The sequence below is a fragment of the Mustela lutreola genome, chromosome 7 (assembly GCF_030435805.1).
Source record: "Mustela lutreola isolate mMusLut2 chromosome 7, mMusLut2.pri, whole genome shotgun sequence".
In the NCBI taxonomy this organism is placed as follows: Eukaryota; Metazoa; Chordata; class Mammalia; order Carnivora; family Mustelidae; genus Mustela; species Mustela lutreola.
The window spans coordinates 138,956,355-138,983,730 of NC_081296.1; the positions used below are offsets into that span (position 1 = coordinate 138,956,355).

Sequence of the window (27,376 nt, forward strand, 5' to 3'; positions counted from 1 at the left end):
GGGGGACTGGCTCAGGCATCCGCCTGGGAGCCAATCAGAGGCCAAAGCCAGAAGGGGGCGGAACCTAATCTTGCAGCTAGTACCGCCCGCGCCCCAGCGCGTAGCCGGAGCTGTCACCGCCGCCTCCGTCTCCGCCCGCGGAGAAGATGACCATCGGGAGGGCTGCAGGAGCCCTCAGTGGAGGCGCTCAGTGGAGCCGTCAGGTGAGGAGAGAAGGAGAGGAATTGGGTCTGCGCCCCGGAAAGGAATCTCTAAGAAAGGAAACTGTTTGACGTTGCCTTGGAGACAGACGGCAGGAGCGTGTCGCAGGGGGCGTGGGATTAAAATCCGCAGCGTTTGAGGCCCCGCAGGCGGACTCCCCAGGGGGTTGAGTCTTACGTCAGGCCCTTCGTAGAACCACAGCGATGGCCCTCGGTTTTCGCTTATCCTGTCAACTACCCTAGAACTGATAGTCCGATGTTGTCCCCATTTTGTAGAAAAGAAAACTGAGGCATAGAGGGACTAAGGTTTGCAATAGAGGGGCGCCTGGGTGGCTCAGTCAGCTAAGCCTCTGCCTTCGGCTCAGGTCATGATCCCAGGGTCTTGGGATGGAGCCCCGCATTGGGCTCCCTGCTTAGCGGGGAGCCTGCTTCTCCCTCTGCCCCTTCCCCAAACTCGTGTGCTCTCTCGCGCTCTCTCTCTCTCTCTCTCTCTCTCTCAAATAAATAAGATCTTTAAAAAAAAAAAAATAGAAAAACGGAATCCATACAGAAAGTTGCTTAGGGCTGGCAGCGAGGGAAGGGTTGGAAAGACTAAGCAAAATACGGAGTGACTACTAAATGGTATGGGCTTGCTTTCTTTTTTTAAGATTTTATTTATTTATTTGACAGAGATCACAAGCAGGCAGAGGGGGAAGCAGGCTCCCTGCTGAGCAGAGAGCCAGATGCCAGGCTTGATCCCAGGACCCTGAGATCAGGATGTGGGCTGAAGGCAGAGGCTTAACCTACTGAGCCACCCAGGATCCCGCCAGTATGGGCTTTCTTTGGGGTGATTAAAATGCTCTAAAATTGATGGTGGTGGTGATTGCACAGCTCTGTGAATATACTAAAGCCCATTGCATTGTACTCTTTTCCATAAGTGAATTATTTAAATTATATGGGGTCTGAATTATATCTGGATAAAGTCATTTTTTAAAAAAATTTTTCCCAAGATCACACGCTCCTCGGTAGCAGCGCAAGGGCTGGAGCACATTCTTTGACTCAGAATCCAGTGTTCTTTTCAGTATTAGAGCTGGACCTTAGAGAATCATCCCCAAGTGTCACCTGGAGGCCTGTAGGCGCCTCTGCTCCAGGTGCAAGCAGTCATCTTATCCCGCCCAATCCTGGCCTCACACCTGCTTCTCTAAGGATATCTCATACCACTGTCCTCCAGGCACCCTGGCCCTCCTTTTGCCTCTCCAAGAGCCAAATTTATTCCTGCTTCAAGGCCTTTGCATTTGCTTTTCCTTGAACCCAGAACCCTCCTACCCCAGCTCTTGGCAAGGCTGGCTCCCTCTCATCAATCAGGTGTTCAGCCTAAAACTCCTCTGCAGTGAGAAAGTAAAAATCAACCCAAGACCAAGAAAGTACAGTGCAGACTGCAACAGACACAGCTAAGGTGAGCCGCCAGATGAGCAGAAAACAGTGTTTCTCACGGGCCACAGCATACCTGCAAAACGATTAAGACCTCCTTCTAAATGATGATGCTTACTTATCAATTACTTACCCAGCCCCACTTTGTTCTGTTACCCTTGGAATCAAAAGTGCTCACTCACTCACGGAACCGTGCCCTCTTCACGACAGCATCCGTTCAGAGTGGATACAGAGGGATCCACCCCCTCCCCCATCGCTGGGACAAACCAGCCCCAGGAAAAGCCCGTCCCCATCCCCCACCCTGCACGTTCCCTTAATTTTTCATGGTGTACTCCAACAAATTAATAAACCTAGCTCTGATTATAGGTACTCTTCCCAGATTTTTATCTGACGGGCTTTTGTCAACAGAACAGCTTCCCAAATCACTTCATCATCGCATAATCTCTCAGTTTATGACTTTCATTGAATATATTATCACCTTATATTGTCTGTCTCCCTCTCTCTACAGCATAAGCTTTGTGAGTAGGGACTTGTGTTCTCAGCCTAATGCCCAGTGCACATTAGGCACCAAATAAAGATTTTCTAAAGGAATGGAGTATTGAAACCCACTTTCTAGGACACTGTTCTTTCAGCTAGAACACAGTATCTGTCCAGTTAATTATTCGTTCCTAGTAACGGGGTAGATCTTAGAATAGGAGGAAAGCAGAGGTGCAGACAGGAGGAGCGGGAAAAAGAAGATTGGCAACAAGTAGGTAAAAACCAAATAGGGCAAGAGTGTGGCCAAAGTCTGGGTGGGGTTCCTGGAGTGCAGGGGGCGGAGTGCACGCCACAGGGCAGGTACTCAGTAACTGTTCACCTGTCTGCTTCCCTTCCCTGCCCTTCAACCAAGCATCCCCCATATACCAATTTGTGAAATTTCTTTAAAGCGAGGAACAATCTTATTTTTCTTCCTTCCCAGTCCCTAGTATACAGAGACTTATTCAAAGTGAAGTTAGCAGTTATGTTTTGAGTAAATTTGGAACGATAGTTGACCCACCATTTATTCTATTTCACGGTAGGTGTTTCCCCCCAAATCCTCCTCGGACTCGGAGACAGAAGAGGAGCTGTCTGGGGACGGACCGGTTTTGCCCAGGGCTGGCAAACTGGATGACTTCCTCAGCCCAGAGGACTTGACGCTTTCGGATTCCGACTCAACTGGGAGCTTTTCCGAGTACCTGGAGGTACTAAAGCAGAAAGGCAGGTGGTGCCTGTTGGAATCCCTTTTTCAGTCTGACCCGGACAGTGGTGAGAACTTCTCCGAAGATGAGGACCTGGAGAGTTTCTTCCAAGACAAAGGCAGGGGGAAGCCACAGGTCCAGGACCCACTGTCTGCGAGGTAAGGCACCTCATGCCCAACTCTAGCCAAGTCCCTTGTGACTCTGGGCCTCATCCTCTTCCTCAGTAAAAACCATTCTGCAAGTTGTCCCTTACCCAGGCTCCAGCTCAGAATCCACCTTCGGAGCCAAGTGTGTTCTGATTCCGATCTAGAATAGATTCCTATCTATTTCCTTCCTAAATCACTTTGGGTTACCCTTAGTCACTGGAAGCACTGGGATTGACTAAAGGGATGCCCTTCTCACTCCCTCCCAAGAACAGCAACGAGGTACACTGACCTTGGCCAAGCCCTTCTATATGTGTGTACGCTGCATTTATAATATTTAATATTTATTTTTTCTTCCCACTAACCCTGTAAGAAGATACGATTTTTGCCATTCTCCAGATGAGGAAATCAAGGTTCCAAGCAAACCCTGCTAAAGGTCACATGGCTGGTAATTGTTTGAAGCAAGATTTGAACCTGGGTCCGACGCTAAAGCCCGGCTCTGTTCCACTGCACTGTTCTCCTGCCCATGTGAAAATAGAATGCAGGGTGCCAGGCTGGCTCAGTCGGTGGAGTGGGCAGCTCTTGATCTCAGGGATGTGAGTTCCAGCCCGAGGTGGGTGTGGAATATTACTTTTAAAAAATCTTTACAATAAGAAAACAAACAAACAAACAGCAAATATTAGAATGCAAAGTGGTAATTCGTGAATCAGTTGTGAGAAAAGACTTCCTAATGGGCTGCTAGATGGCCTGAGGGAAAGGAGGAAGGCCCAGGCGAGAGAGGCACAGGCTCAGAGGCCTACGGGGCCACGATGTCAGGCTGAGAAGCCAGCTGCCACCTCCTGGGAGGAAGGACAGGGATGAGCAGGAGGAGGGGCCAGCCTCCCATCTGCCACTGTCCTCCACGTGTGCTCCATGTGTCCCCCAGGGCAGCTGCTTTCTCCCTCCAGGTGCAGCTCGACGAGGCGCTGCAGCTCCCTGAGCAGCCTTCCCTCCGACGATCCTAACAGTCAGCCCCAGCCACCCCCAGGCTCCAGGCCCCCCTCGCAGCACAGAAGCATCCGCTCCTGGGTGTCGTCCATCACGGTCCCCCGGCCGTTCCGCATGACACTGCGTGAGGCCCAGAAGAAGGCCCAGTGGCTGGCCTCCCCTGCCTCCTTTGAGCAGGAGAGGAAGCAGGCCCAGCGGCAGGGGCAGGAGGAGGCCGAGTGCCACCGGCAGTTCCGGGCGCAGCCGGTGCCCGCGCACGTCTACCTGCCCCTCTACCGGGAGATCATGGAGCGCAGCGAGGCCCGCAGGCAGGCAGGGATCCAGAAGAGGAAGGAACTGCTCCTCTCCTCCTTGAAGCCCTTCAGCTTCCTAGTGAAGGAGGAGCAGAGAAAGGAAGCCGCTAAGCAGAGGGAGCTGGCCGCCACAGCCAAGGCCAAGGTCCCCAAGCAGAAGGCCACCAGAAGGATTCCCAAGTCCATTCTGGAGCCAGCCCTCGGGGACAAACTGCAAGGTAAAGGCCTCCTTCCCACCATGCTGCCTGCTGCCTGGGGCTGCCACGGGGTGCTGGGGGTACTTGGGCTCGGGGGTCAGCCTGGCTGGGAGAGGAACTCGTTGCTCTGGAGACCCGGCCTCCAGGCCACACTCAGGGCAGGCCACGGGGTATGGGGCTGGCTCTGTCTGTGTCGTGGGGGAGCCCTGGCAGGAGTGAGCGTGAGAGGTGGCCTGGCATGCCCTAGGTTGGTCCTGTGGCTGCTCTCGGGACACGAACGCATCGGCAGAACCAGTGAGACAACGAAGGGCCAGCTTAGGCCAGTGCCACCACCAGCTGCTCCCGAGGGAAGCTCCCACGCCGCCTCATTTCAAGAAATGGGGTTCGGTAAAAGGACTCAGGCTTTATTCATTCAGTAACGTGCCAAGCTCCAGGCACTACTGTGTGTGGAATAGACAGACCTGGAGTTGGTGCACATGGGAGGCAGCCAGATACCAGGTCACAGAGCCCACGGATGTGGTGAGTGGTCTACAAGGTGTAAAGCCTTCCCCCTCAGGGAGCACAGGACACAAGGACCTCACATCAGATGTGGTGAGGCGGTGGGAGCAGGTAGGGAAGGTCCCGGGGAAGAGAGCACTGAGGCAGCCCCTGAAGGAAGGGAAGAGGGAGGAAGAGTGAACCAGAGAGAACAGGGCAGAGGTCAGAAGCCGCAGAACACAGGCACAGGACAGGGGAGAGAAGAGGGAGTGGGGAGGGAGAGGCAGGCCCTGGGCAGACCTGGGGGCTTGTAGGCGGCGGGAGAAGGTTGGATTTCCTCCCAAGGGCACTGGGGAACCCCTGAAGGGCTTTATGGAGGGGCTCGGGATCAGATCCGCAGCCCAGGAAGACCACTCAGATGCTGCGGTGGAGACGGTTAAGGGGGGAGGGACAGGCCGGGAGGGTGTTGGTCTGCAGGACCCCGTGTGGACAGTTCAGTGGGAGATTGTGAAATGAGCAGCAGGACGACGGTGAGGAGAGGCCCGGCAGGAGCACGGTTAAAGAGCAGAGACCGCAGAACTTGGGACTGACCAGAGACAGCAGGCGGGAGTGATTTGGGCAACAGCGTGGGTCTCTGGGTGGATAGCGGGTACTTGCCCTGAGTCTGGGGGACCTGGGAGAAAGGGGTAACCGCCCGCCTCGCCAGCTCCACCTCTGAAGAAGGAACCACAGAAAGCATTCGGTGCCCGTGGTGTCCGTGGTGGCTGCCTCTGCGGCCTGCTGGTACCTGGCAGCCGTGTTCTGGCCAACGTTTATGAACGAACTCTCCAGAAAAGACAAAGCAAGCTGATCTGTAGTGTTTGCCATTGTCCGTCGTGTAAGCACAGCTCTCCTGGCCGACAGGGAGCTTCCCGTATGGAGTCAGCTGCCTCCCGAAATTCCTGCGGAAGCTGTCCGTCACCCTCCGCTCGGGCTTCACAGGGAACATTCTCCAAGCCCAGGCAGGTCCCCTCTCACCCATCACCACCCTTCTTCTCCACAGAAGCGGAACTCTTAAGGAAAATTCGCATCCAGATGAGAGCCCTAGACATGCTCCAGAAGGCCGCCTCCCCGATCGCCCCCTCCGGGGGCCGGGTGGGCCCACAGCCCCGCGCGGCTACCCGAACCCAGAAGGAAAAGCTTGCGTTTCTGCACACGGACTTTGGATTCCAGCCTCGTGTGAATCCTGCCGTCCCTGACTACGAAGGCCTTTACAGGGCCTTCCAGAGAAGAGCTGCCAAGAGAAGGGACACCAGAGAGGGGACTCGCAACAAGCCCTTCTTGCTGAGGACCGGCAGCCTGTGTCGCACTCCCGGGTCCTGTGATGCCGCCACATCTGGAGGGAGGAGGGTGAGAGCCCAGGCCGCTGCAGGAGGGTCGGGGCCTGGGACCCAGCAGACAGGCCAGTCTTGATGGGAGGCACTTCTTGTGACATTTTCCTGTCTTTTTTTTTTTTTTTTTTAAACAACACTGGCTCAGGGGTGCCTGGGTGGCTCAGTCAGTTGAGGAGCTGACTTTGGCTCAGGTCATGGTCCCAGGGTCGTGGGATCGAGTCCGCATCAGGCTCCCTGCTCAGTGGGGAGTCTGTTTCTCTCTCTGCCTGCTGCTCTCCCTGCCTGAGCATGCGTGCACACGCGCGCACGCTCTTTCTCTCTCTTTGATAAATAAATCAATCAATCTTGAAAAATAAATTTAAAAAATTAAAAAGGAACACTGGCTCCTTATAGAAGGCTGATGAATCATTGACCTCTACCTGTGACACTAATAATACATTATATGTTAATCAATTGAATTTTAATTTTTACAAACTTAAAAAAAATTAAAATAAACACTGGCTCCGCTGTAAGCTCCACAGTTCCTATAAACTGAGAACCATAATAATACTTCCTTTCCTTGCCTCCCGAGAGGTAAATTTTCTAGAGAAATTTTGCAGAAATAAGTCCAAGCAAGTCTAGAAGGTAGGGAGTTGGGATCAATTGCTCAGAACCCTGTATCAATTAGAAAGAACTCTTCCCAGCTGATTTTTTTTTTTCAAATATTTTATCCATTTATCTGACAGAGATCACAAGTAGGCAGAGAGAGAGGGGGGAAGCAGGCTTCCTGCTGAGCAGAGAGCCCGACGTGGGGCTCGATCCCAGGACCCTGGGATCATGACCCGAGCCGAAGCAGAGGCTTTAACCCACTGAGCCACGCAGGTGCCCCACTTCTCATCTGCTCTTAAAACTTTAGGACTGATATCCAACTCTAGGCCTAGTAATAAACTCATTACTCTTTCCATAATCCCAGGAGGGGGAAAAAGGATTCTCGGTCTGACTAGTCCTTCACTGAAAATGAATCCTAGTTAGAATAGAAACTCATCACACATGGCTGTCCCATCAATACCAACCTTCGTTTCTTCTAGGACTCTCCACAGCCACCAGCCACACCCCTGCCAAGGAGCCGTTCTCTGAGCGGCCTTGCTTCCCTCTCCGCCAACACCCTCCCTGTGCACATCACAGACGCCACCAGGAAGAGGGAATCTGCAGTCAGGTGAGTGGTCGAGTCCGAGACCTTGACCTAGGATGGAGATCAGTGGTCAGCGCTTGGATATTGACCTCAGTGCTAGAAACCATCCTGCTGCTGGGCCTCCTCTCTGGTTATCGGAGAGACCTATGGGGTGGAAGGGAACGCTGATCGGACAGGAATTCACGTCACCCCCTACACACAGTGCTGGAGAACACCAGGCCATCACTCAGCAGGTGCTCACGGGAACTTACTCTGTGCCAGTTACAATGTTAAGCCTGGAGATGCCTTATGGAACCTCTAGTTTAGTATCTAGTATGAAATACAGAAAAGCAAAGAAGTTACCATATTTTGTAAGAAGTGCATTGGTGGGGGAAATACAGGGAAACTTGGGAGCACTGGATAGCCTGGGGCAGGGGTCTCTTTAATCTCTGAAGAATGAGGAATTAGCCAAAGCCTGGAAAGAAGGTTCCAGAGAGAACAACATGGGTGAAGACCCACAGATGAGAGAGGGAGCCATTAGGAACAGGAATTCAGAGAAACGTGATGGCAGGTAGTAGACCTGGTCACAAAGAGAAGGCATCTACCACACGACTAGAGACTGTCTGAGATTCATCTTTGGGGAATTATCAGAAGTTGGTTGGGAAGCAGGAGCCTCCTTACTTTTTAATTCTTTAACTGACCTGACTCTGTCATAGTATTGCCCTCATCAGACCAGCACCCCGGCAAGAGTTCCTCAGCTAGACCTCTGAGCTGAAGTTGGCAGACAAGGTCATGGTAATAACACTTACGACTAGCATCTTAGTGCTTTCCTGTGGGGCTCAGAGAGGAGTACTCGGGACCTACTTGACTCTTTAGGACACGCAACAGTGATCTTAGAAATGTATTTAGGGGGCGCCTGGGTGGCTCAGTGGGTTAAGCCTCTGCTTTCAGCTCAGGTCATGATCTCAGGGTCCTGGGATCGAGCCCTGCACCGGGTTCTCTGCTCAGCAGGGAGCCTGCTCGCCACCCCCCCTTTCGCCCCCCACCTGCCTCTCTGCCTCTCTGCATACTTGTGATCTCTGTCTGTCAAATAAATAAATAAAATCTTTAAAAAACAGAAAGAAAGAAAGAAATATATTTAGAATCTAAGGGGTACTCCCTTCTTCCTCAAATTTCTTAGGGCTACTGAATGAAGGCTACATGCATCACTATCCTGAGGCCCCAGTACGATAAGCCTTCTGAACGGAAGCTCGCCCCCCTAGGGGATGTCTGTATTTACTTCCCAGCAACGGGGAGTTTGATACCATGGCAGACTCAACTTCCCTGCCTTCCTTCCTAATCTGTTCATTTGAATGTAAATATCCAAATGCAAGAGTCTTGACTGTTTTTTCTTTTCGTAGAACTCTCTATAGTACCCTGTCAAATGATACTTACACAAACTAAGTGCTGTAAATTAACCCCAAACTGTGCAGGGAAAGAAGCCTATTTTCAGTTCTCTGTGAAAATGCAGAATTGTATTCCCAAGGGCCCATGAATCCAGGCACCTTCGAGCACAGTGGTCCAGGGCAGAGGCTTGGGAGTCAGACATCCTGGTTCAGATCTTGGCCTCTCCACTGGCTTGCGGGGGCGGCTTTGAGTAAGTGGCTTACTCTTTCTGAACCTCCATCTCCTCGCCTATAAAAAGAGGGGCTTACAGTTCTCACCTCATAGGCCAGTTAGGAAGATAATGGATATAAAGCACTTGATTCCTTTCTCCACTCAGTTCCGAGTAGAGAGCTCAGCAAACAGCAGCTCTCGGGATCATCTCATTTCCAGACAAGCCAGAAGCATGAGTACAAGGATATTTTAACTCATATGTTTTTTCAGTTCAATTAATGAACTTCTCCTGGGGCAGAAGATTACTGTGTCCATAGTGCTGGGAAGGCTTCATCTGCCAATTTCAGAATCCTATTCTTTCTGAAATGCCCTTCATTGAAAATATCATTTTACTTTCCAGAGAGGTTACTAAGACTGCTTTCAAATATACTCAAGTTGGTCATCTGTATGATTTTTGCCTCCTCTCTTTAGAAGTTCACTTGAAAAAAAGGACAGAGCAGATGAGAGTACTCAGTGGTTGGAGATGCACAAAAAGAAGTGTCAAGCGATGTCTAAATCCGTGACCTTTCGTGCCAAAGCCATGGATCCCCATCAAAGCCTGGAGGAAGTGTTCAAAGCAAAGCTGAAAGAGAATCGGTCAGTGTCCTCCCTGTGTCAAAGAGTGCCTGTCTTGGGATCCAGTAGATCATGAGCCTTGAAAAATGGCAAAATGGAGTTATTAGACTCCTATAATCGCACACAGTCAAGGATTTTGCTAGGCACAGTTAGGAATTTACAATGACCTTGGGAATTACTCTGCATAATTGGAGTGAAGGCTATTCCAGATTGGAAAAAGAGAATTGATTCTAAGAACCTTGTTAATTCCAGGAACAATGACCGTAAAAGAGCAAAAGAGTATAAGAAAGAATTGGAAGAAATGAAGAAGAGAATAGAGACAAGACCCTACCTCTTTGAACAAGTTAGCAAGGTAAAACTAAACCAGCATTCATTTTCTTTCAGTTTTGGATGAAAGGGCTCTTGAAAATGATGGGATAGTTTTATTTGTTTGTTTGTTTTTTTAAGATTTTATTTATCAGAAAGAGTGAGAGAGAGAAAGAGACAAGGGAGAACACAAGTGGGGGCAGGGTTAGAGGGAAAGGGAGAAGCAGGCCTCCCTCTGAGCAGGGAGACTGATGTGGGACTCGATCCCAGGACCTCCTGACCTGAGCCAAAAGCAGATGCTTAAATAACTGAGCTACCCAGGCGTCCCATGATGGAACAATTTAATATCTGGGTATTAAACATTTCTTTGGGCTCAGGAAGATTCTAAATTAGACCTGTTATTAACTACCATCTCCCTCCCCTCCCAAGTACATAGTGAAGTGGTGAATGCTGCTTAGACTGATTTCATCCAAGACAGGACTCCAGAGGCATCTATAAAGTATTTCACTTCTGGAGTGTTTGCTGCGGTCTGGCTTTCAGTTTGAATCATGGTGAGGGCTAAATCCCACATACGCAGGGACAGTTCGGCTGTGTCAGTGAGACGATCTTTAACTTGCTAACAGAGTCTCTCCCCCTGCACTGCTGCTACCCTGGGCATCCCCAGCCTCCAGAGCTGTGGCCCATTTATGGGTCTCCAGACATTGGTATGCTCACAAGCACCCCAGAAAGTCCTTTTCAGATTAAGTGGCCTTCAGGATAGAAGAATCATTTTAAGGTGTTCTCTAGACCTTTAGGGAAGTTGCACCCAGCTGAGATCTGGTCTCCCTAAGGAAGCTCTGGAGCTTCTGAAGCTGGTTTGGATGAACGGCCTCAGAAAGGCCACCATCCCCGGGAGTATGGGGTTCTATCAGGCTCTGCAGATCCCTCTTCTCTCCAGTTTCAGATAAAAGTTGGGGTTTCCTAGTGACCTGATTCCAGCAGCTGGACATCATCTCCATCTTCCAGCCAGTGTGTCTTATCTAGGCATTTTCCGGGTACACTCCTCCCCCATCATACATACCATACACAGACTCACACATGCTGGATGGTTTTGGGTTTACTTAGCAACTAGCATTGCTCAAATCTCTCATAATGCCCTTTCCTCTTTATGTTAATTTTTTTCAAGCAACCTCACCCTCAGATCATAACAGATCTTTCACCACTCCAGGAAAAATACAAAGTGCTCTATATGATTTTGCTTAAATTAAAACAAAAAAGAACATTTTCCTCCTCCTCAGGCATACCATCTATCCTGTTAAGAGTGTTTTGTTAGGAGCGCTCAGGTGGCTCAGTGGGTTAAAGCCTCTGCCTTCGGCTCAGGTCATGATCTCAGGGTCCTAGTGATCAAGCCCCGCATTGGGCTCTCTGCTCAGCGGGGAGCTGGCTTCCCCGGCTCTCTCTGCCTGCTTGTGATCTCTCTTTGTCAAATAAAAAAAATTTTTTTGAAGAGTGTTTTGTTATATTTTAGTGGGTGTTTTTCTTTTTATGTATGTATTTTAGTGTTGATTTTTTAAAAATTTATTTATTTACTCTAATTAGAGCACAAGCAGGAGGGGCTGAGGGAGCAAGAATCTCAAGTAGACTCTGCACTGAGTATGCAGCCGGACTTGGGGCTCAGTCCCAGGACCCTGAGACCATGACCTGAGCCAGAACCAAGAGTTGGACGCTTAACCAACTACACCACCCAGGCACCCCTGGTTGTTTTCAAATCTTAAAATGTTTTTAAGTCCATGTTTTCATCGGAGTCTCACTTGATCTTCCAAAAATCTATATCTTTTCTTCTCAAAGGTGGGTCCTAAATCAATTGTTGGCATCCGCTGGGAGTGTTAGATATACAGAATTGTGAGCCTTCTCTGAGACCTACCCAATGAGAATTTACATTAATAACAAGACCTTCAGGTAGTTCCTATGCACTTTTAAGGCTAGAAAAAGCTCTAAGAAATTTTCATGCACATCGGTGCCCAGCACTAATGGGGGGTTGGGGTAGGGGGCAGTTATAGGCATACGGATTAAGCAAGTGATTTCGAATTACCTGGTGATTCACAAGACAGCTACAGCAGATTAATTTCCATTCCACAGGACCTTGCCAGGAAAGCTGCAGAACAACGGTATCGAGACACCCTGAAGCAGGCTGGGCTCGATGAAGACTTTGTGAGGAGCAAGGGTCAGGGCAGCCGGGATGAACAGCGGCAGGGGCAGTCAGAAGGCCGTGATTGTCCCAGGTAATCTCGGATCCTCCTTGTTCTCTGCAGCTCTCGAACTGCCATGCCTCCCGATGCCACCACTCGTGCGTTTTGAGATCATAATCCTGTATATATGGAATACTAACCCAGAGATCCCCACATAACACATTTAAATTGGGAGAATAGTGCAATTGTGAATAAAATATAACCGTTGTATATGGGCTGTAGATTCCTTCAGTTTGAAACAGATCATTTTTCCAATTCTACTTCCAGGGCCATCAGTCAAAAATATCTCCACTTCACTTTTGAGGAACAAATGTTATGTGTGTCTGTGGGTGTAAAGGTGCCCCAATGTGTATTTTTACTTACTATAAAATGATAAAACTATTTTACTAGCACTTTTTATTCTGTTTGGATAACTGAAGGTAAAAACCTATATTGAGCTACAATAAAAGCTATACTGTCCTGAACAATCAAAGCCTTTTTCCCCTCAGCATGGTCACCGTGGCTTGTTAAAAATCTAGCACTCATTAAAGAAGTAATTCATTAAAAAAAAAAAAAGTACTTCATTAGTAGCACCCCTCCTTTGGTATCATATAAGGGAAGGGGAGAAAAGCATACTATCACCATTATTCTCAACTTTGTTTTGTTTCTTAAATCCTAATGGCCCCTCCCTTAATTCCTATCCCAGTTTCCCCCCTAGAAATTTCCCTTTATACCCCATATAAAATAATGAACATGTTGAAACCATCCTTCAGCCTTACATAATGCTTTTAATTAAAAACATTTTATTTCATAATGCTTTAATTTATTCTGTAGCACCCATGAAACTACAAAACTCAGCACCAGAAATCCACAGCAGGATTTAGAAGAATCTCTACAAGAGCCTACAAGTCCCAAGAAAGAACTGGAAGAGCTGTCTTACGAACTACTAGATAATTGCAAATCACTTGCTTAATCAGTAACACAAAATTACTGCTTTTCAATATTAACCAGCTAACTTGGGGGCTAAGTCAAGTCAGGCAAAACTTGGCTTCTGAGTCAACGGCTACTCTTGGAGGATGGGGAAAAGCAGGTAACAAACAGGGAATGATTGGTTTAAATAAATCAAAGTGAAAAACCTCAGGGCAGTGGACCAGAGCTGAGTTAAGCATTCTTGCTTTGTGCCTCCTACTTTAAAAAAAGGCACAAGCCTTTAAAAAAAGGCACAAGCCCAAATGCCTACAAGGGGCTAGTTAGGAAACCAATGGCTCACATGTGCTGGGTATGAGAGAGTAGGAGTCAGTAGAGACCAGAGTCTCTGCTAGAACACAGGCCCAGAATTGCCAGATCAGCCCAGTTTCAACAGAAGCCAGAAATTTGCATGTTGACAACTAATTTAAAAATTACTTAGAAATATTGCGTGGGAGTAACAAAACACCTGCAGGATGACACGCTTGCAACTTTTGCTACAGGGTCTCTCAACCTCAGTACTATTGGCATTTTGCGCCAGAGGAGTCTATGTTGGGCGTTGGGAGAGGGCACTGTCCTTACATTATAGAAAGTTTAGCAGCATCCTGGGCTCCTACTCACAAGATGCCAGTAATTCCCTCTCCCCTAGTTGTGACGAACAAAAATGTCTAGTCTAGATATTGCCACATGTGGGGGCAGGCAAAAATATTCCCAGTTAAGAACCATGCTATAGTATAAAAGTAAGGCTACAGGAAGTAAAAACTGGTAATTTAAGAATACAGGAAATTGACATGAACTCAATCTATGTAACAAAGGATGATTATGCGTGTCATTAACAAATTAAGAACTATATTTATTTATTACAGTAGTTAATTCTGTCCTGTTATTTGCTTAGAATATGCCACTGTGTGCATGGTATGTAAGTGTCAGCATGAGGTTCATTTTAAATAAATGTGAAAATTCTCTGATAGCCATGATTTTCTACCAGTAAGTGATCTCTGGAACCCTCTTCTCACCAATGATTGATTAGATATTCTCTATCAGCTGTAGAGACAGGATGATAGCAAGAGTGCCTACTCGTAAAAGAAGCACATTTCTCATGTTTTTGTTTTTGTTCAGCTTTCTGGAAAAATTCAAAAGTATCTGTTATTATTGCCATTTTCCCAGACTCAGACATGGCCCCTTCTTGTGATGACAGAGGGGTACTATGATAACTACGACCTAGGTTTTCTAGTTAGAGAGGAAGCTGCTCGTGTCCGTTCCCCAAGAATCCTGGGCTCAGTTTTTCCTGCATGGAATCCAAAGGGACAATCAGTGCCCTCTCTTAAAGGGAAAGCCTGAACTATTTTCTTAATTTCCTAAGAAAATGGGTTTTGTCCAAAACAAGGAACCAAAGAACTGCCTGGGCTGTCTTGTTTATTTAAAGGGAAAACAACTGAAGCTGTGAATCATATGGTATTTAACTTGAAAAAAAAAATCAAAAAACAAAAAACCTTCAACATGCTACTGTATATTCCATAAACAAAACCAAGTGACCAAGTAGAAGTGGATACAAGATAGTACCTCAGCCCGGGCCAGGTAGGGATTCAAGTAATTTATTTTTTTGCAGCCCAGGGGCAGAGAGTCTCTTACTCAGGTTGCTAAAGGGAGGACGCCACAGCAGAACTGACACTCCTCCCTTCTCAAAAGCAACAAGGCATCTTGAAAGCTCAACTTCTTGGTGAAGTCTGGTGGCCGGTGGCAGGACTTCGTTCGTCCACATGAAAAGAGCTGAGCCTGGGATGTAAATTCTTCAAAGGAAAATCCCTTTCTAAGAGCCGCATCGAAGAAATTTCAGCCAACACATAATCAAACTCCCTTCTGGGAGAAGTCCCTCCCAAAATTTCATAGTGGGAGGAGAGGTAGGTACAGTTACCCAGCCCACATTCACTGCTTTCGTCCTTGTCTGGATCAGATGTGGTGTGAAAAGCAGCGCTCCCACATTCATCGTCTCTGTCCGGGACGGTGAACAGCGGCACAAGCGGGGTCCTGTCCTTCACAGATTCGTTTCAGTTCTGGCAGACCACGAGCCAGAAGCCTCCTGTTCCCACTATGTGCACTCTGGGATCAGACGGAGCTCCTCTTCCAGGAGTCGGTGTCCATGCTCATGTCCGGCTTTCAGTTAACTCTCCTTGGTTTAGTAACTGTAAAAGATTAAGACCAAATCTGGAACAGGCTACCAATGACTAATGGGAAAAAGAATTCTTACTACGGAAAAGGTGGGGAGTGGGGAAATGCACAGCCGGGGTGAGTCAAGGCTGTCTAGCTCCAAAGCAAGAGACACATGTAGACTGATAAAGCTTCATGTCCTGGCCTTGGGACAGTGTTTGGCCACTTCACGATGCTGGCATTTCCACTATGGCAATAAAAGATCCTGAGTCCATAAGCCAAACTATTGTTTGTGTGGTCACGTCCTTGCTCGTCTGTGCTGGAGGCATCCATACTTACAGATTCATCATTCATCAGAAATGGTGGAACTAAAAATCTTACGTCAATCAATGTTAGTCCAAAGTACAGGCGGAATGCTTGCTCCAGCAGAAGTAAGAGGAATGGGAAGCTGTTCCCAGTGAGTTCCATATAAGAGCTAGAACATACACTCGTAAGGAATCCCGGGATTCCGAGGGCTTAAAAAGAGACCTCTGGAGTCTCAAGAGGGCGGCAGCTAAAACACTTTCTACTCTACACCCACCCAAGGTTTTCTGTTGAAAGGTGGTTCTGTACAATAATTGATAAACTTCGGTTCCATTTTATTATGAGAATGAGATGAGAATAACAGAGTGAAATTCAGAATACAATTTGGCTTAGTAAAATATATCCAGATAAATTCCTGTGAAGAAGATAGATTTACTTGGTGATCTCAGTTTGGATGAAGGTTATTTATAGAGTAGAATTTAATAAGACAGAATATAAAGAAATTTAAACAAAATTTAAAGAAAAGTTTAAAAATTTAAAGAAACCACAAATTTCATGTGATGCTGTGTGGTGGGGATGTATGTATGCATGATGTCATCTTACTCTACATCAAGACCCAGGTGCTCCCACTCAAATTTAGTAATGGCACTTTATGGAAGATCTTAAAGAATTTGTCATTTGTTTTCCTCTTTTTGGGGGACAAATTCTGATATATTCAAGCCTAGCTGAATCATTTACACTGCCTCCTGAGTTCAAGAATGTCAGCACAATGTGACTACAGAACCCCACTTGGGATGCCTTTTAGTCAGCAGAGGTCCGAAAGCCCCAGGGTCCCAGTTGGGCTGGCACGGTAAGTCCTCTGCCTGATTTGCAGGAAACTGGGTAACACTGAAAGGAAAATAAAAATTGTCTAATCTGAACCACCTGAATAAGATGTAGTTTTGATATATTTCCCATGATATTTTTTTTAAGAGGATAAGGTTTTTTTAAAAGCCTGTCATTTATTTATTTTTAAGTAATCTCCACACCCAATATAGGGCTCAAACTCACCACCCCAAGATCAAGAGTCCCATACTCTGCCGACCTAAGCCAACAAGGTACCCTCTCATGATAATTTCTGATGCTTGCTTTGGTTATTATCTGATATTCTTGATAAGCTTATTTTTAGAGCATATTTACAGGAGTCCAAGTATAAGAGCATCATTAATGCTTTCAGGTCTGATCTACAATGTGTGATTATCTCCAAAACCAGAGTTTGAAATGGACATGCTTGGTTTAGATTGCAAACAGCCAGGACGCCTGGGCAGCGCAGTCAGTTAAGCATCCGACTCTTGGTTTCTGCTCAGGTCATGATCTCGGGGTTCTGAGACTGAGCCCCTTCAAGCTCAGCTCAGTCTGCTTAAGACCCTCTCTCACTTTGCCCCTCCACTCTGCTCTCTCTCAAATAAATAAATAAATAAAATCTTAAAAAAAAAAAAAAAAAGGATTGTAAATAGCCTCCTTCTATCTGTCCTTCTATCTGCAAATCCTTGAAGAATCCTCATTCCTCGGTCGCTGGAGGGAGGTCAGTTAGTACCAGGAGCTTAGAGGAAGATGACTAAACCTGGAGTCTTGAGGGGCCTGTAGGTTTAAAAAATGAAGGTATCAGGGGCACCTGGGTGGCTCAGTTGGATAAGCAACTGCCTTTGGCTCAGGTCATGATCCTGGAGTCCCAGAATTGAGTCCCGCATCTGGCTCCCTGCTTGGCGGGGAGTCTGCTTCTCCCTCTGACCTATCCCCTCTCATGTGCTCTCTCTCTCAAATAAATAAATAAAATCTTTAAAAAAAAAAAATGAAGGTATCAGAGGATGTGGTCAGCCTGCCATGATCAGGAAAAGGAGGGATGATCAGCGGGAATGCCTGTGGTAAGAGAAAAATAACAGAGGTAACAGTGAAGGAAACAGAAGTGAGGTTCAGACAGAAGGGGAGTTTGTAAATATGCAACAACCCATGCGGGAAAAGTAATCATCCAGGATTTTCAGCTACAACAAGAGCAGCACTTTCTTCTTTGTACTGTTAATATATTTTTTTTTAAAGATTTTATTTATTCATCTGACAGACAGAGATCACAAGTAGGCAGAGAGGCAGGCAGAGAGAGAGCGGGAAGCAGGCTCCCCACCGAGCAGAGAGCCCGATGTGGGGCTCGATCCCAGGACCCTGAGATCACGACCTGAGCCAAAGGCAGCGGCTTAACCCACTGAGCCACCCAGGTGCCCCTGTATTGTTAATATTTTTCTAAGAAGTGTCTGGGGCTTCCATCACAAAATTGGGTGCTTAGGGCCTGTACACCTTTAGTGTCCTCCTGGATGAAGGCCGAGTTTTGTTTTTATAGGTGGTCCATGGTACCATGTCCGTCTGAGGCTATGAGTGAGCATCACCCAGACAAGGACACTCTGAAGCCAATTCCAAGACCCACGTGCCTAGGTCCAAAGGGAACAAATGTGCTGTTACTGGACTCCGCACGCACAAATCTGACCATGTCAGACCTGGCTGAAAACCTTCCAGTGGCTCCCCGCTGTCCCAGGATAAAATCACGTCCTTGAAGTGAGGCCTTCAACAGAGAAACCAGCTTATCATCCCCGCTCCCACTCTCCATTCCACCTTCTATCTTCCTCAACCCTTTGCGGTTCCACAGTTGTGTCCGGCTCCTGCACCTTCTGCGCTGTACACCTTGTTACCTTTATGCCTGTTACTTTCTTCCAGTCCCTTCCACTTCTCCATCAAGATAACAGCTCTTCATCCCTCACGCCTCAACCTAAACTCTGAAACTTACTCGCTGATGTCCCCCAAGACTAGTACTTACTACACTGTATAAAAATTGCCTGTTTATTGATCTGTCCCCCTTCCCATTCTCTCTTACCATGTAACTCCGGGGGCTCAATTTTGTACAGTTATAAAAGGCAGAGGTCTGAAGTCTGACCCTAAGCTCTTTGAGGCAGAGACGGTACCTTGTTTACTGCTGTTCAGTACCCAAGAGAGGGCCTTGCACACATTAGGTACATAGTATATGTTGATTAAGTTTTTATACATCTGACATTTATCTGAGGAAACCTGAAATGCTTCAGTAAAAAAAAAAAAAAGGTACTTAAAAGTATAGGGGAGGGGCACCTGGGTGGCTCAGTGGGTTAATGCCTCTGCCTTTGGCTCAGGTCATCACCCAGGGTCCTAGGATCGAGCCCCACATGAGCAGAGAGCCTGCTTTCCCCTCTCTCTCTGCCTGCCTCTCTGCCTACTTGTGAAATCTGTCTGTCAAATAAATAAATCAAATCTTTAAAAAAATAAAAAATAAACGTACAGGGGAGAAATGCTCCAAGGTTTCAAATATAGAAAAGGAAAAGGTTGAGTGCTGTGGATTGGTTTATCAGGATAATAATTTCCACTAGGTAAAAAAGATGATCTTTCTGAACTATTTCAGAGCAATCCAATAGTTGATGAGAGTATTTTCTCTAAAATATTTCTTTTACAGAAGAATCACAGTTCAAAAAAGCAGAAAGAAAAAGGGAATTAGGATATCCCCGTTTTGCAAGCCTTTATTAAAAAAAAAAATCGACCTCAGCCATGATCAGTAATGTTTGCCAAAATTTTTATGTAACCCATTGGTCAATCATTAAGCTCAGTAAGAGGAGAACAACTAAACATCGTGTCTGCTGTGAGCTGTCACAGAAAGCAAGAATAGCACCTACAGTATGTTCTTGCCGAGGGGAAAAAACCAAACATGAATCTAAGCTCCTCACGACCAGTTTTGAGGATATCTGTAGATAGAGTAATGTATTAAACAACAAAAGGAGTCAATCAGCCAAAACCAGAATGTGGGAAATTCTTATTAAATAGTTAAGTCATTCTGAAAAAACGGAGATAGAGAGTGCGGGGTGGGGAAGACTGTTAGAAATAAAGAGAATTATTAACCAAATGCAGTGAATGGACCTTGTTTGAATCCTAATTGAAACCAACCAACCATTAAAAGACATTTTGAGAAAAAAATAAAAGGAACACAGACTAAAATTCGAGGATACCAATAAATGACTGTTAATTCTGTTGGGTATGATGAAGATATTATAGCTATGAAAAAATACTTATCTGTTAGCGGTATGTCCTGAAATATCTACAAATGAAATGGTACATCTGTGATTTGCTTTTAAATACTCCAGCACAAACAGAACAGCACCAACAAGAAGTAGGCGGGAAGAGATAAGTGACAGTAGAAAGTTAACTGTTGAAGTTGTTGGGATAGGTACATGAGTTAATTATACTATACTTTCTCTCACTAGACTCTATTTATTTATTTGTTTTTTATTTTAGTTATTTATTATTTATTTATTTTATTTATTTATATAAAGATTATTTATTTATTTATTTGACAGACAGAGATCACAAATAGGTAGAGAGGCAGGCATACAGAGAGAGAGGAGGAAGCGGGCTCCCCGCTGAGCAGAGAGCCCAATGTGGGAGTACCCCTGAAAACTTTTTTTTAAAAGACTTTATTTAGAGGCGCCTAGGTGGCTCAGTGGCTTAAAGCCTCTGCCTTCAGCTCCGGTCATGATCTCAGGGTCCTGGGATCCAGCCCTGCATCAGGCTCTCCACTCAGCGGGGAGCCTGCTTCCTCCTCCTCTCTCTGCCTGCCTCTCTGCCTACTTGTGATCTCTGTCTGTCAAATAAATAAATAAATCTTAAAAAAAAAAAAAAAGGAAAAACACATTTTATTTAATTGGGGCACTGTGGGTTAAGCCTCTGCCTTCAGCTCGGGTCATGATCTCAGGGTCCTGGGATCGAGCCCCACATCAGGCTCTCTACTCTCTGTCAAGTAAATAAATAAAATCTTTTTTAAAAAATTATTTATTTATTTATTTGACAGACAAAGAACAAGCAGTGGGAGAGGGATCCCCTTCTTGGGGGATACTCCACTGAGTAGGGAGCCCAAGGCAGGGCTCAATCCCAGGACCCTGGAATCATGACCTGAGCCAAAGGCAGCTGCTGAACCAACTGAGCCACCCAGCCACCCCTGAAAATTTTTATAATAAAAATTTTAAAATACATAAATGAAGAGGGGAAATAATAAAGGAAGTCTTCACAGGTGAGATATGTTCCAAAGCAGTAGCCAGGAGAAGGTGATTTAGCAAAGAACCAATGCAACCAATAGCAAAAAAAAATTTCAATATAATATAAGCAAGGCTCAGACAATGGGACACAATGATGAATACAAGGAAAGGTTCTGGCAAATCATTAACATGCGTGTCCAGAGCCCCGTGATTTTGGGCATCCCCAGGAGTCTTACAGAATAATAGAGAATATTTCATATGGGATGCAGTCATCAGAACACTGGAACAGCTGATCTTGTGGGATGAGGTTATAATGAAAAGGTCAAGGGAAAAGACGGGAAGGCACTCTAAGAGTTACTGTAATTCGAAGGCATCCAGGATACATGGGTTTTTGGCAAAAGTTCATGCATATGCAATGAGCTCATGATGAAGTCATCTACTCCCAGGACAAAAGGCCAATAAAATATCCTAAGATTCTAGAAGCCTGACTGGTTTTCATTCTGTTCTCTGGGTTAGAGCCAAGACCATAGAGTTGGGAATGCTTAGAGTTAACCTAAAACCTTTCCCCGATTTAGATGATGGCTCTCATTCAACAAGCAAGTGAACACATTCCTGTAGGCCCAGTTGGTTCAGCTTGGTATCTCCCAGACATATGACCCTAATAAAATGAACAATGATTACTTTCAGTGATTCTGTCACTATCATTTTTGCTCAAGGACCACTTTGTCCAGAATACTATTTTCTTTATAAAATAAAAGCAGCATCCTCATGTCATAGGCAGAGAACACAGGAGCAGCTACCATTCAGTAAGGTATGTATACGAAGGAAATCAAAGCTGAGACCCAGTCATGAATGACCAATCTCCCAATGCAGGAGACCCTAACAATCAAGCTTAGGTTAAGCTGCATTCAGGCTTAGCCTAAAGGAAGATATTCTAGACAAGATTTCTAGGAAAGGGAAACTGGAGTAATTCAGATCATCTAAACTAGATTCCCAACCACTGCCCACATTAGCCTCCACAGAAACAAAGTTAAGGGCAAGAGAGAGATTTACCTCCTGTGGATTTACAGCAGTTAACACAGAAACCTCATAGGATTGCCTCCCTGACTGCATGGTCACCAAGTGATGTGTCACATCAGGCACTGAAGACAGGGGACGCGGGGATCCTTCAGCAAGCACCTCTGAAACAGCAGAAAATGTTTCAGTGGAGAGTGAATCCACAGATAACCCTACCTGCATTATCAAGCCTGTCACGAAGAACACTACAAACTGCTCCCTGATACCCACATTCCTGTATTCCTTCCAAATTAGCTCCCATCTGAAGAGGATAATCATTACCAGTGAATCTGGAAAGTATTACAAAAGGGGATGGGAAGAAAAGGTAAGAAGTCTTGAGGTATATATCAAGAGTTGACCAGTTTTCAAACTACCAATTCAGAGAAGTACGGCGTTGGCACTGTTAGCTGAATTAGCCGTGCATGAAATGGGGCAAAAGCTGCGGCAGCGGGCGGATCCGGGGACCTTAGTCAACGCTTAAAGCAGCCAACAGCGACATAAACAGCATACTGTGCAGAAGTTAGGAACTTAAATCTGGCTTCAAAGTTCTTATACAGTGTCCCTTCCTCCCATGAGACTTTCTTCCTTAACAGTGGCAAAGCAGTTCCATGCCACGGCCGTGGCTCATACATACTTCAACTGTCCACTAGGATCCTACTATGCAACCGAGGAGGTGTGTTATGGAAGCACATTCTGAGCCCTGTAGGCTCCACACAGAAGTTTACACAAGCATGGTCACTTATACACAAAACTGAGTGGGATACGAGTAACTAAAACACAGGATCTCAGACTTCATCAGTGGAATCACCATAAAAATCTTCTAGAAATAGTTTATTCACTTAGGTCTCTAATAAATCAAAACTTTCTTCTCCCAGGCTTTCAATACATACTGCTCTTCCAGACAGTACCGTGTAATTTAGCATTTACTCACATACTATCTTCTATTCACTCCATGTTGTCTCCCATATGTAAGTTATGACTTCCAACTGGATTTTAAGGTCCCTGTTTTCTACTTTTGTCTTTCCCACGGTGCCAGGCACACAGTAGGCACTGAATAAATGCATGCTGACCTCACCTGTTAAGTTTTTCAGAGAAGAGGGCCTGGCCTGTGTAACTTGGGTGAAATTTCTATACCAGAGAGGAGCAACTGTCTCCTAGACAGCCCTTTCTTTTCTCCAGAAGATATGGCTTTTGAAGGTATGGAGAAATTGCTTTATATCTCCTCTGTAAAACCTGGTTATGTTCTGTTTAAATGTTTTAAAAGTTAAGTTCTTCCATAACTGCAATAGGAAAGATAGAAATAATTGGGCTAAGATGCTAGGATTATGGATAATTTTCTTCTTAAAATTTTTTTCTCTTTATTCTTTTGTTACATCATCTGTTCAACAACATATATATATGTTCAACAACATATATATATATATATGTATATACAGATTCACTTATCCATCCAGAGACAAAGAACACAAATGCTACACAATCATACCACAGCTACTCACAAGAAATGAAATTAATTAAAACCTCCCTTATGAAGACAACCCCATTCCTTAATCCCTAGTTGTAGCCCGTTTTCCCCAAATAAAGGAGAGCTGAAAGTCTTACCATCATCAACTCCTAGGATAGAATTGGTATTTGGTAGGTTCAAGGACTCTCCTCCAAGGCTGGGCTGGGGGTTCATAGGCACCAGGTTTTTACTGGTTACTGAAGCCTCTTCAAGCAAACTACTGCCCATTAGTGGCTCAGCTGCACAGAGAACAGATGTGAGAGACACGCAGCAGGCACGGCTGTGCCTGGTCCCCATTTTCCGTCACAGGAAGCTGGCCTTTCCTTTCAGAACTGGAACTTAACCTGCATCTTAGATGCTATCTACTTCTGGGGAGTAAGAATAACCCTAGAAGGGAAGGGCGGAGCCTCATACATAAATATCCTTGCCTGTGAGCAGCGTGTGGAGAATTAACATATGTAATGGGATGGGTCCATCCTTGGAAAGGAGTATTTGGAATGAAATAATTGATCACAGTGAGACATGGAAAAAATAATAAAAATGAGTTATCAAATTTAAGTTACGGTAAAAAGGGAGTCAGGACGACTATAAAAAATGTTTAGGGGCGCCTGGGTGGCTCAGTGGGTTAAGCCGCTGCCTTTGGCTCAGGTCATGATCTCAGAGTCCTGGGATCGAGTCCCACATCGGGCTCTCTGCTCAGCGGGGAGCCTGCTTCCTTCTCTCTCTCTGCCTGCCTCTCTGCCTACTTGTGATCTCTGTCTGTCAAATAAATAAATAAAATAAAATAAAATAATGTTTAAACCCTCCCCTTCTATATAAATAAAGAAGTCTTTATCACAATACTCAAGTGCTGGTTAAGGGATCAGCATGAGTTACCGTCAAATTCACCAGGGAAACTTGGAAACTACAGATTCGGGAATCTTACTCCCCAATAATTTCAGTTGTCAGTTTGTACTGTTTTGTTTTATTTGGGGATGAGGGGTGGACAGGCAATACAAACATGCACATTTTTAAAGCTTACAGATTTCACTGTAGAGCTGCACTTGGAAACCACTAGTCCATCAAATGAGACTAGGTCTCTCCCCCAACCTAGAATCTGAAAATTCCTAAATAACCAGGTAGGCCAGTTATTTGGCTTTTTGAACCCAGAAGATACAGCCCTCCACTCTACCCTCTCTCCTCACCGGTTTGCTCCTGGTCTTGACTCCCAGCTGCTCCCAGCTGCAAGTGATGCTTTCTCATGTGCACGTTCCTACTCCCACTCTGGGAGAAGGTCTTCCCACAGACTTGACACTGATGAGGCTTCTCTCCTGAAACAGAGCAGGTTGAAACACCATAGCCAAAAGAACAGGGTCCATTTCTGACTGCAAGAGAATGGACTCAAGACCTAGAGAGAGAAGCTCACAGAACATTCAACTAAACAGAAGAGGCCTCTCCTTCTCCCATTCTCCACCCAGCCTTGGAGGTCCCCAGCCTCAGAACCTTCATACACCAGGGAAGGCAGGAAGAGTTCACCAGGAGGGCTTAGATGCCCATTGTTCTCAACTCCTATCCTTTCCAGACCTACTACACTGCTGCCTTCACCTCTTTGGTACCAGATCATGGCAGCCACACAGAATATTTCCTTCCCTTTCCAGATACAGTATTCCCTGGAGCTCTGGAACATGCACCATCCTCAATGATCCCAACCCTGGGTCCAGAATACGCCCTTATCCCACCACTTCCTGCCACCACTCTCCCAGTTCCCAGTGTTTACACTGGTGGGTCTTCTACACAGTGATCTGAACTATCCTCCGTACCCTCAAGTCCAAAGCTCTCAGTCGTCCTTCCACCTACTCAGACAACCACACTTAGAGCTGGGGTCAGAAACACATGCCTACCGGAGACCAGTAGGTGGCCAGAGTAAGTGAAATGGCCAGAAAATATCCAGAAAAGGAAAATCTATAGAGACAGAAAGCTCACCAGTGGTTGCCTGAATCTGGGGGTGGGAGAAGGAACTGACAACCAGAGGGCACAAAGGAACGTCCTGGTGTGACAGAAATGTTTGAAAACTGGACTGTGGTGATGACTGGACAATTCTACATATTTTCTAACACTGATCTGTATGTTTACAATAGGTGAATTTTAAGGTACATGCATTATACACCAAAAAAGCTGTTAAAAGAGATGGACTGATATGCAATGACTACACAGAAACCCATGAATTTACCAGAAGAAACAAGAGCTCTAATTTCTTATTCTGAAGACTCATCATTAAAAGAAATGAAAAGGATCACACATTTTTTTCCTGCCTTTCCTGTGCAAATTACCAAACAGCCCTACTGGATAAAGAAGAGACCTATTATACACAGAAGAATTCCAGCTGATGTGAACAGAATGACAGAAAACCACCATTTTACAATCCTAATGAAATAATTAATTCAGGCATCACTCATAGATACGGCAAAACGTGCTAGGGAACTTTACAATGTGAAGATCAAAGTGTTACCATCTGAACCCATGATAAATTCTGACAACCAAGCACTGTGTACCTCCTGGTATGATGACACAAAATGAAACACATACAACCATTTATAACACATCCTTGCCAAGTCTTTGAACCTTTGAAGCTTTTAGGACTGACTTTCTTCTATAGGAAATCTAGGGAAACAAGTTAAATAACAAAACGAAGTAAACCAACCAATCCAGAATGCGAGACATTCAGTAAAACCCAACTAACTCTGTGGTGCAATAAGTCTATGGAATGAAAAAAAGAAAGTGAGATAAACAGATTTAGATTAAAGACTTAAGTGTAATAATTAAACCAAGTATAATAATTAAAACTTACTGGATCCTAATTTAAATAAATCTACTGTAAAAGACATTTTTGAGGGGCACCTGGGTGGCTCAGTCGTTAAGCGTCTGCCTTCGGCTTGGGTCATGATCCTGGGGTCCTGGAATTGAGCCTCGCATTGGGTTCCCTGCTCAGTGAAAAGCCTGCTTCTCCCTCTTCCACTCCCCCTGCTTATGTTCCCTCTCTCACTGTGTCTCTGTCAAATAAATAAATAAAATCTTAAAAAAAAAAAAAAAAAGACATTTTTGAGACAATTGCAAAAAAAACTAAACATGGACTGGGTATAAGATAAAATTAAGGAATTGTTAATTCTAAAAGGTATGATAACAGTATTGTTATGTAAGAAAATGTCTTTATTTTCTCTCTTATGTATGTTTAACATAATTTTATATAATGAATTTTTTTTTAGAGAATTTATTTATTTGACAGAGAGCAAGAGAAGGAGAGACAGCACAAGCAGGGGAGCAGCAGAGGGAGAGGGGAAGTGGGCTCCCTGCTCACCCAAGTGGGACTCGGGACCCTGAAATCATGACCCGAGCCGAAGGCAGAGGCTTAACCCACTGAGTCACCCAGATACCCTATATAATAAAATTAAGTAAGATAAAATAAAAACACTCTACAAACCAACCAAAATGTACCTGAAGTCCCCATCGAACCCACAGGTTATCAGTTTGTCACCTTCTGCTTAGAACTTGTCAGCAGGTAAGAGCTCAACTCTGAAATTCCTATCCCTGCTTGCTTACACCTAACTCCCTCAAACTCCCTCACTCCCACTGAATTGCTTTGCTGTCCTTATCATAAATAACTTCCCGTTCCTTCTCTCCATTATTCCTGTTTTGGCATCCCAATACTTCCTATGGCCCACCATTTGAACAATTACTTGATTCTAGAATCCCTCTCCACTATTTTTTTTTTTTTAAGATTTTATTTATTTATTTGACAGAGAGAAATCACAAGTAGATGGAGAGGCAGGCAGAGAGAGGGAAGCAGGCTCCCTGCCGAGCAGAGAGCCCGATGCGGGACTCGATCCCAGGACCCTGAGATCATGACCTGAGCCGAAGGCAGCGGCTTAACCCACTGAGCCACCCAGGCGCCCCCCTCTCCACTCTTGAGTTCACTCCTGCCTCAGCAATCTCTGCTTTGAATAACTTCCATAGCCCATACCTGATGTACCTTATAAAGCACCCAACACAATGCAAATTTGCTGATCTCCTCAGAAAAGCTCTGGATTCGAAAGCAATTCAGTCAACGACTTAGCTGAGAATAAAGCAATTAGGTCTTTCCCCCTTGATTACAGAACCCTTCCCATGCAATTACCAA

The 27,376-nt window shown here is 45.6% G+C and overlaps 2 protein-coding genes across 8 annotated transcripts in view; one reads left to right on the forward strand and one right to left on the reverse strand.

Moving 5' to 3' along the window:
* The first annotated feature begins 50 nt into the window (after window positions 1–50).
* Window positions 51–13,374, forward strand: FAM161B (FAM161 centrosomal protein B). 2 transcript variants are annotated; one of them, XM_059182841.1, is made up of 9 exons: window positions 51–203; window positions 2,669–2,985; window positions 3,918–4,468; window positions 5,967–6,313; window positions 7,365–7,492; window positions 9,515–9,679; window positions 9,911–10,010; window positions 12,083–12,225; window positions 13,006–13,374. In XM_059182841.1, exons 1-9 carry the CDS (start codon window positions 147–149, stop codon window positions 13,142–13,144), a joined length of 1,947 nt encoding a protein of 648 aa, XP_059038824.1. In that variant the 5' UTR covers window positions 51–146; the 3' UTR covers window positions 13,145–13,374. The 2 variants fall into 2 exon arrangements, with proteins under 2 accessions (XP_059038824.1, XP_059038825.1); XM_059182842.1 differs by lacking the exons at window positions 51–203; window positions 2,669–2,985 and adding an exon at window positions 3,000–3,583.
* Window positions 13,375–14,536: 1,162 nt separating this feature from the next.
* Window positions 14,537–27,376, reverse strand: part of ZNF410 (zinc finger protein 410) — a 40,637-nt gene continuing 27,797 nt past the window's right edge. For 4 of the 6 annotated variants that reach the window (XM_059182843.1, XM_059182845.1, XM_059182844.1 and 1 more), the window contains 4 exons: window positions 24,408–24,533; window positions 23,322–23,462; window positions 21,717–21,844; window positions 14,537–15,320 (listed from right to left, as the gene is read on the reverse strand). In XM_059182843.1, the coding sequence (XP_059038826.1) occupies window positions 15,282–15,320; window positions 21,717–21,844; window positions 23,322–23,462; window positions 24,408–24,533 (434 nt within the window). In that variant the 3' untranslated portion in view covers window positions 14,537–15,281. Of the gene's footprint in view, window positions 15,321–21,713; window positions 21,845–22,794; window positions 23,000–23,321; window positions 23,463–24,407; window positions 24,534–27,376 lie in introns of those variants that run through there. The other 2 variants (XR_009355839.1, XM_059182847.1) reach the window with 2 other exon arrangements.

Excerpts from the sequence above, each read along its gene's own strand:
- FAM161B (XM_059182841.1), top strand. The coding sequence starts at position 147 with ATGACCATCGGGAGGGCTGCAGGAGCCCTCAGTGGAGGCGCTCAGTGG. Across the intron at positions 204-2,668 it reads GCGCTCAGTGGAGCCGTCAG|GTGTTTCCCCCCAAATCCTC; the intron begins GTGAGGAGAGAA and ends ATTTCACGGTAG. Across the intron at positions 10,011-12,082 it reads TCTTTGAACAAGTTAGCAAG|GACCTTGCCAGGAAAGCTGC; the intron begins GTAAAACTAAAC and ends TCCATTCCACAG.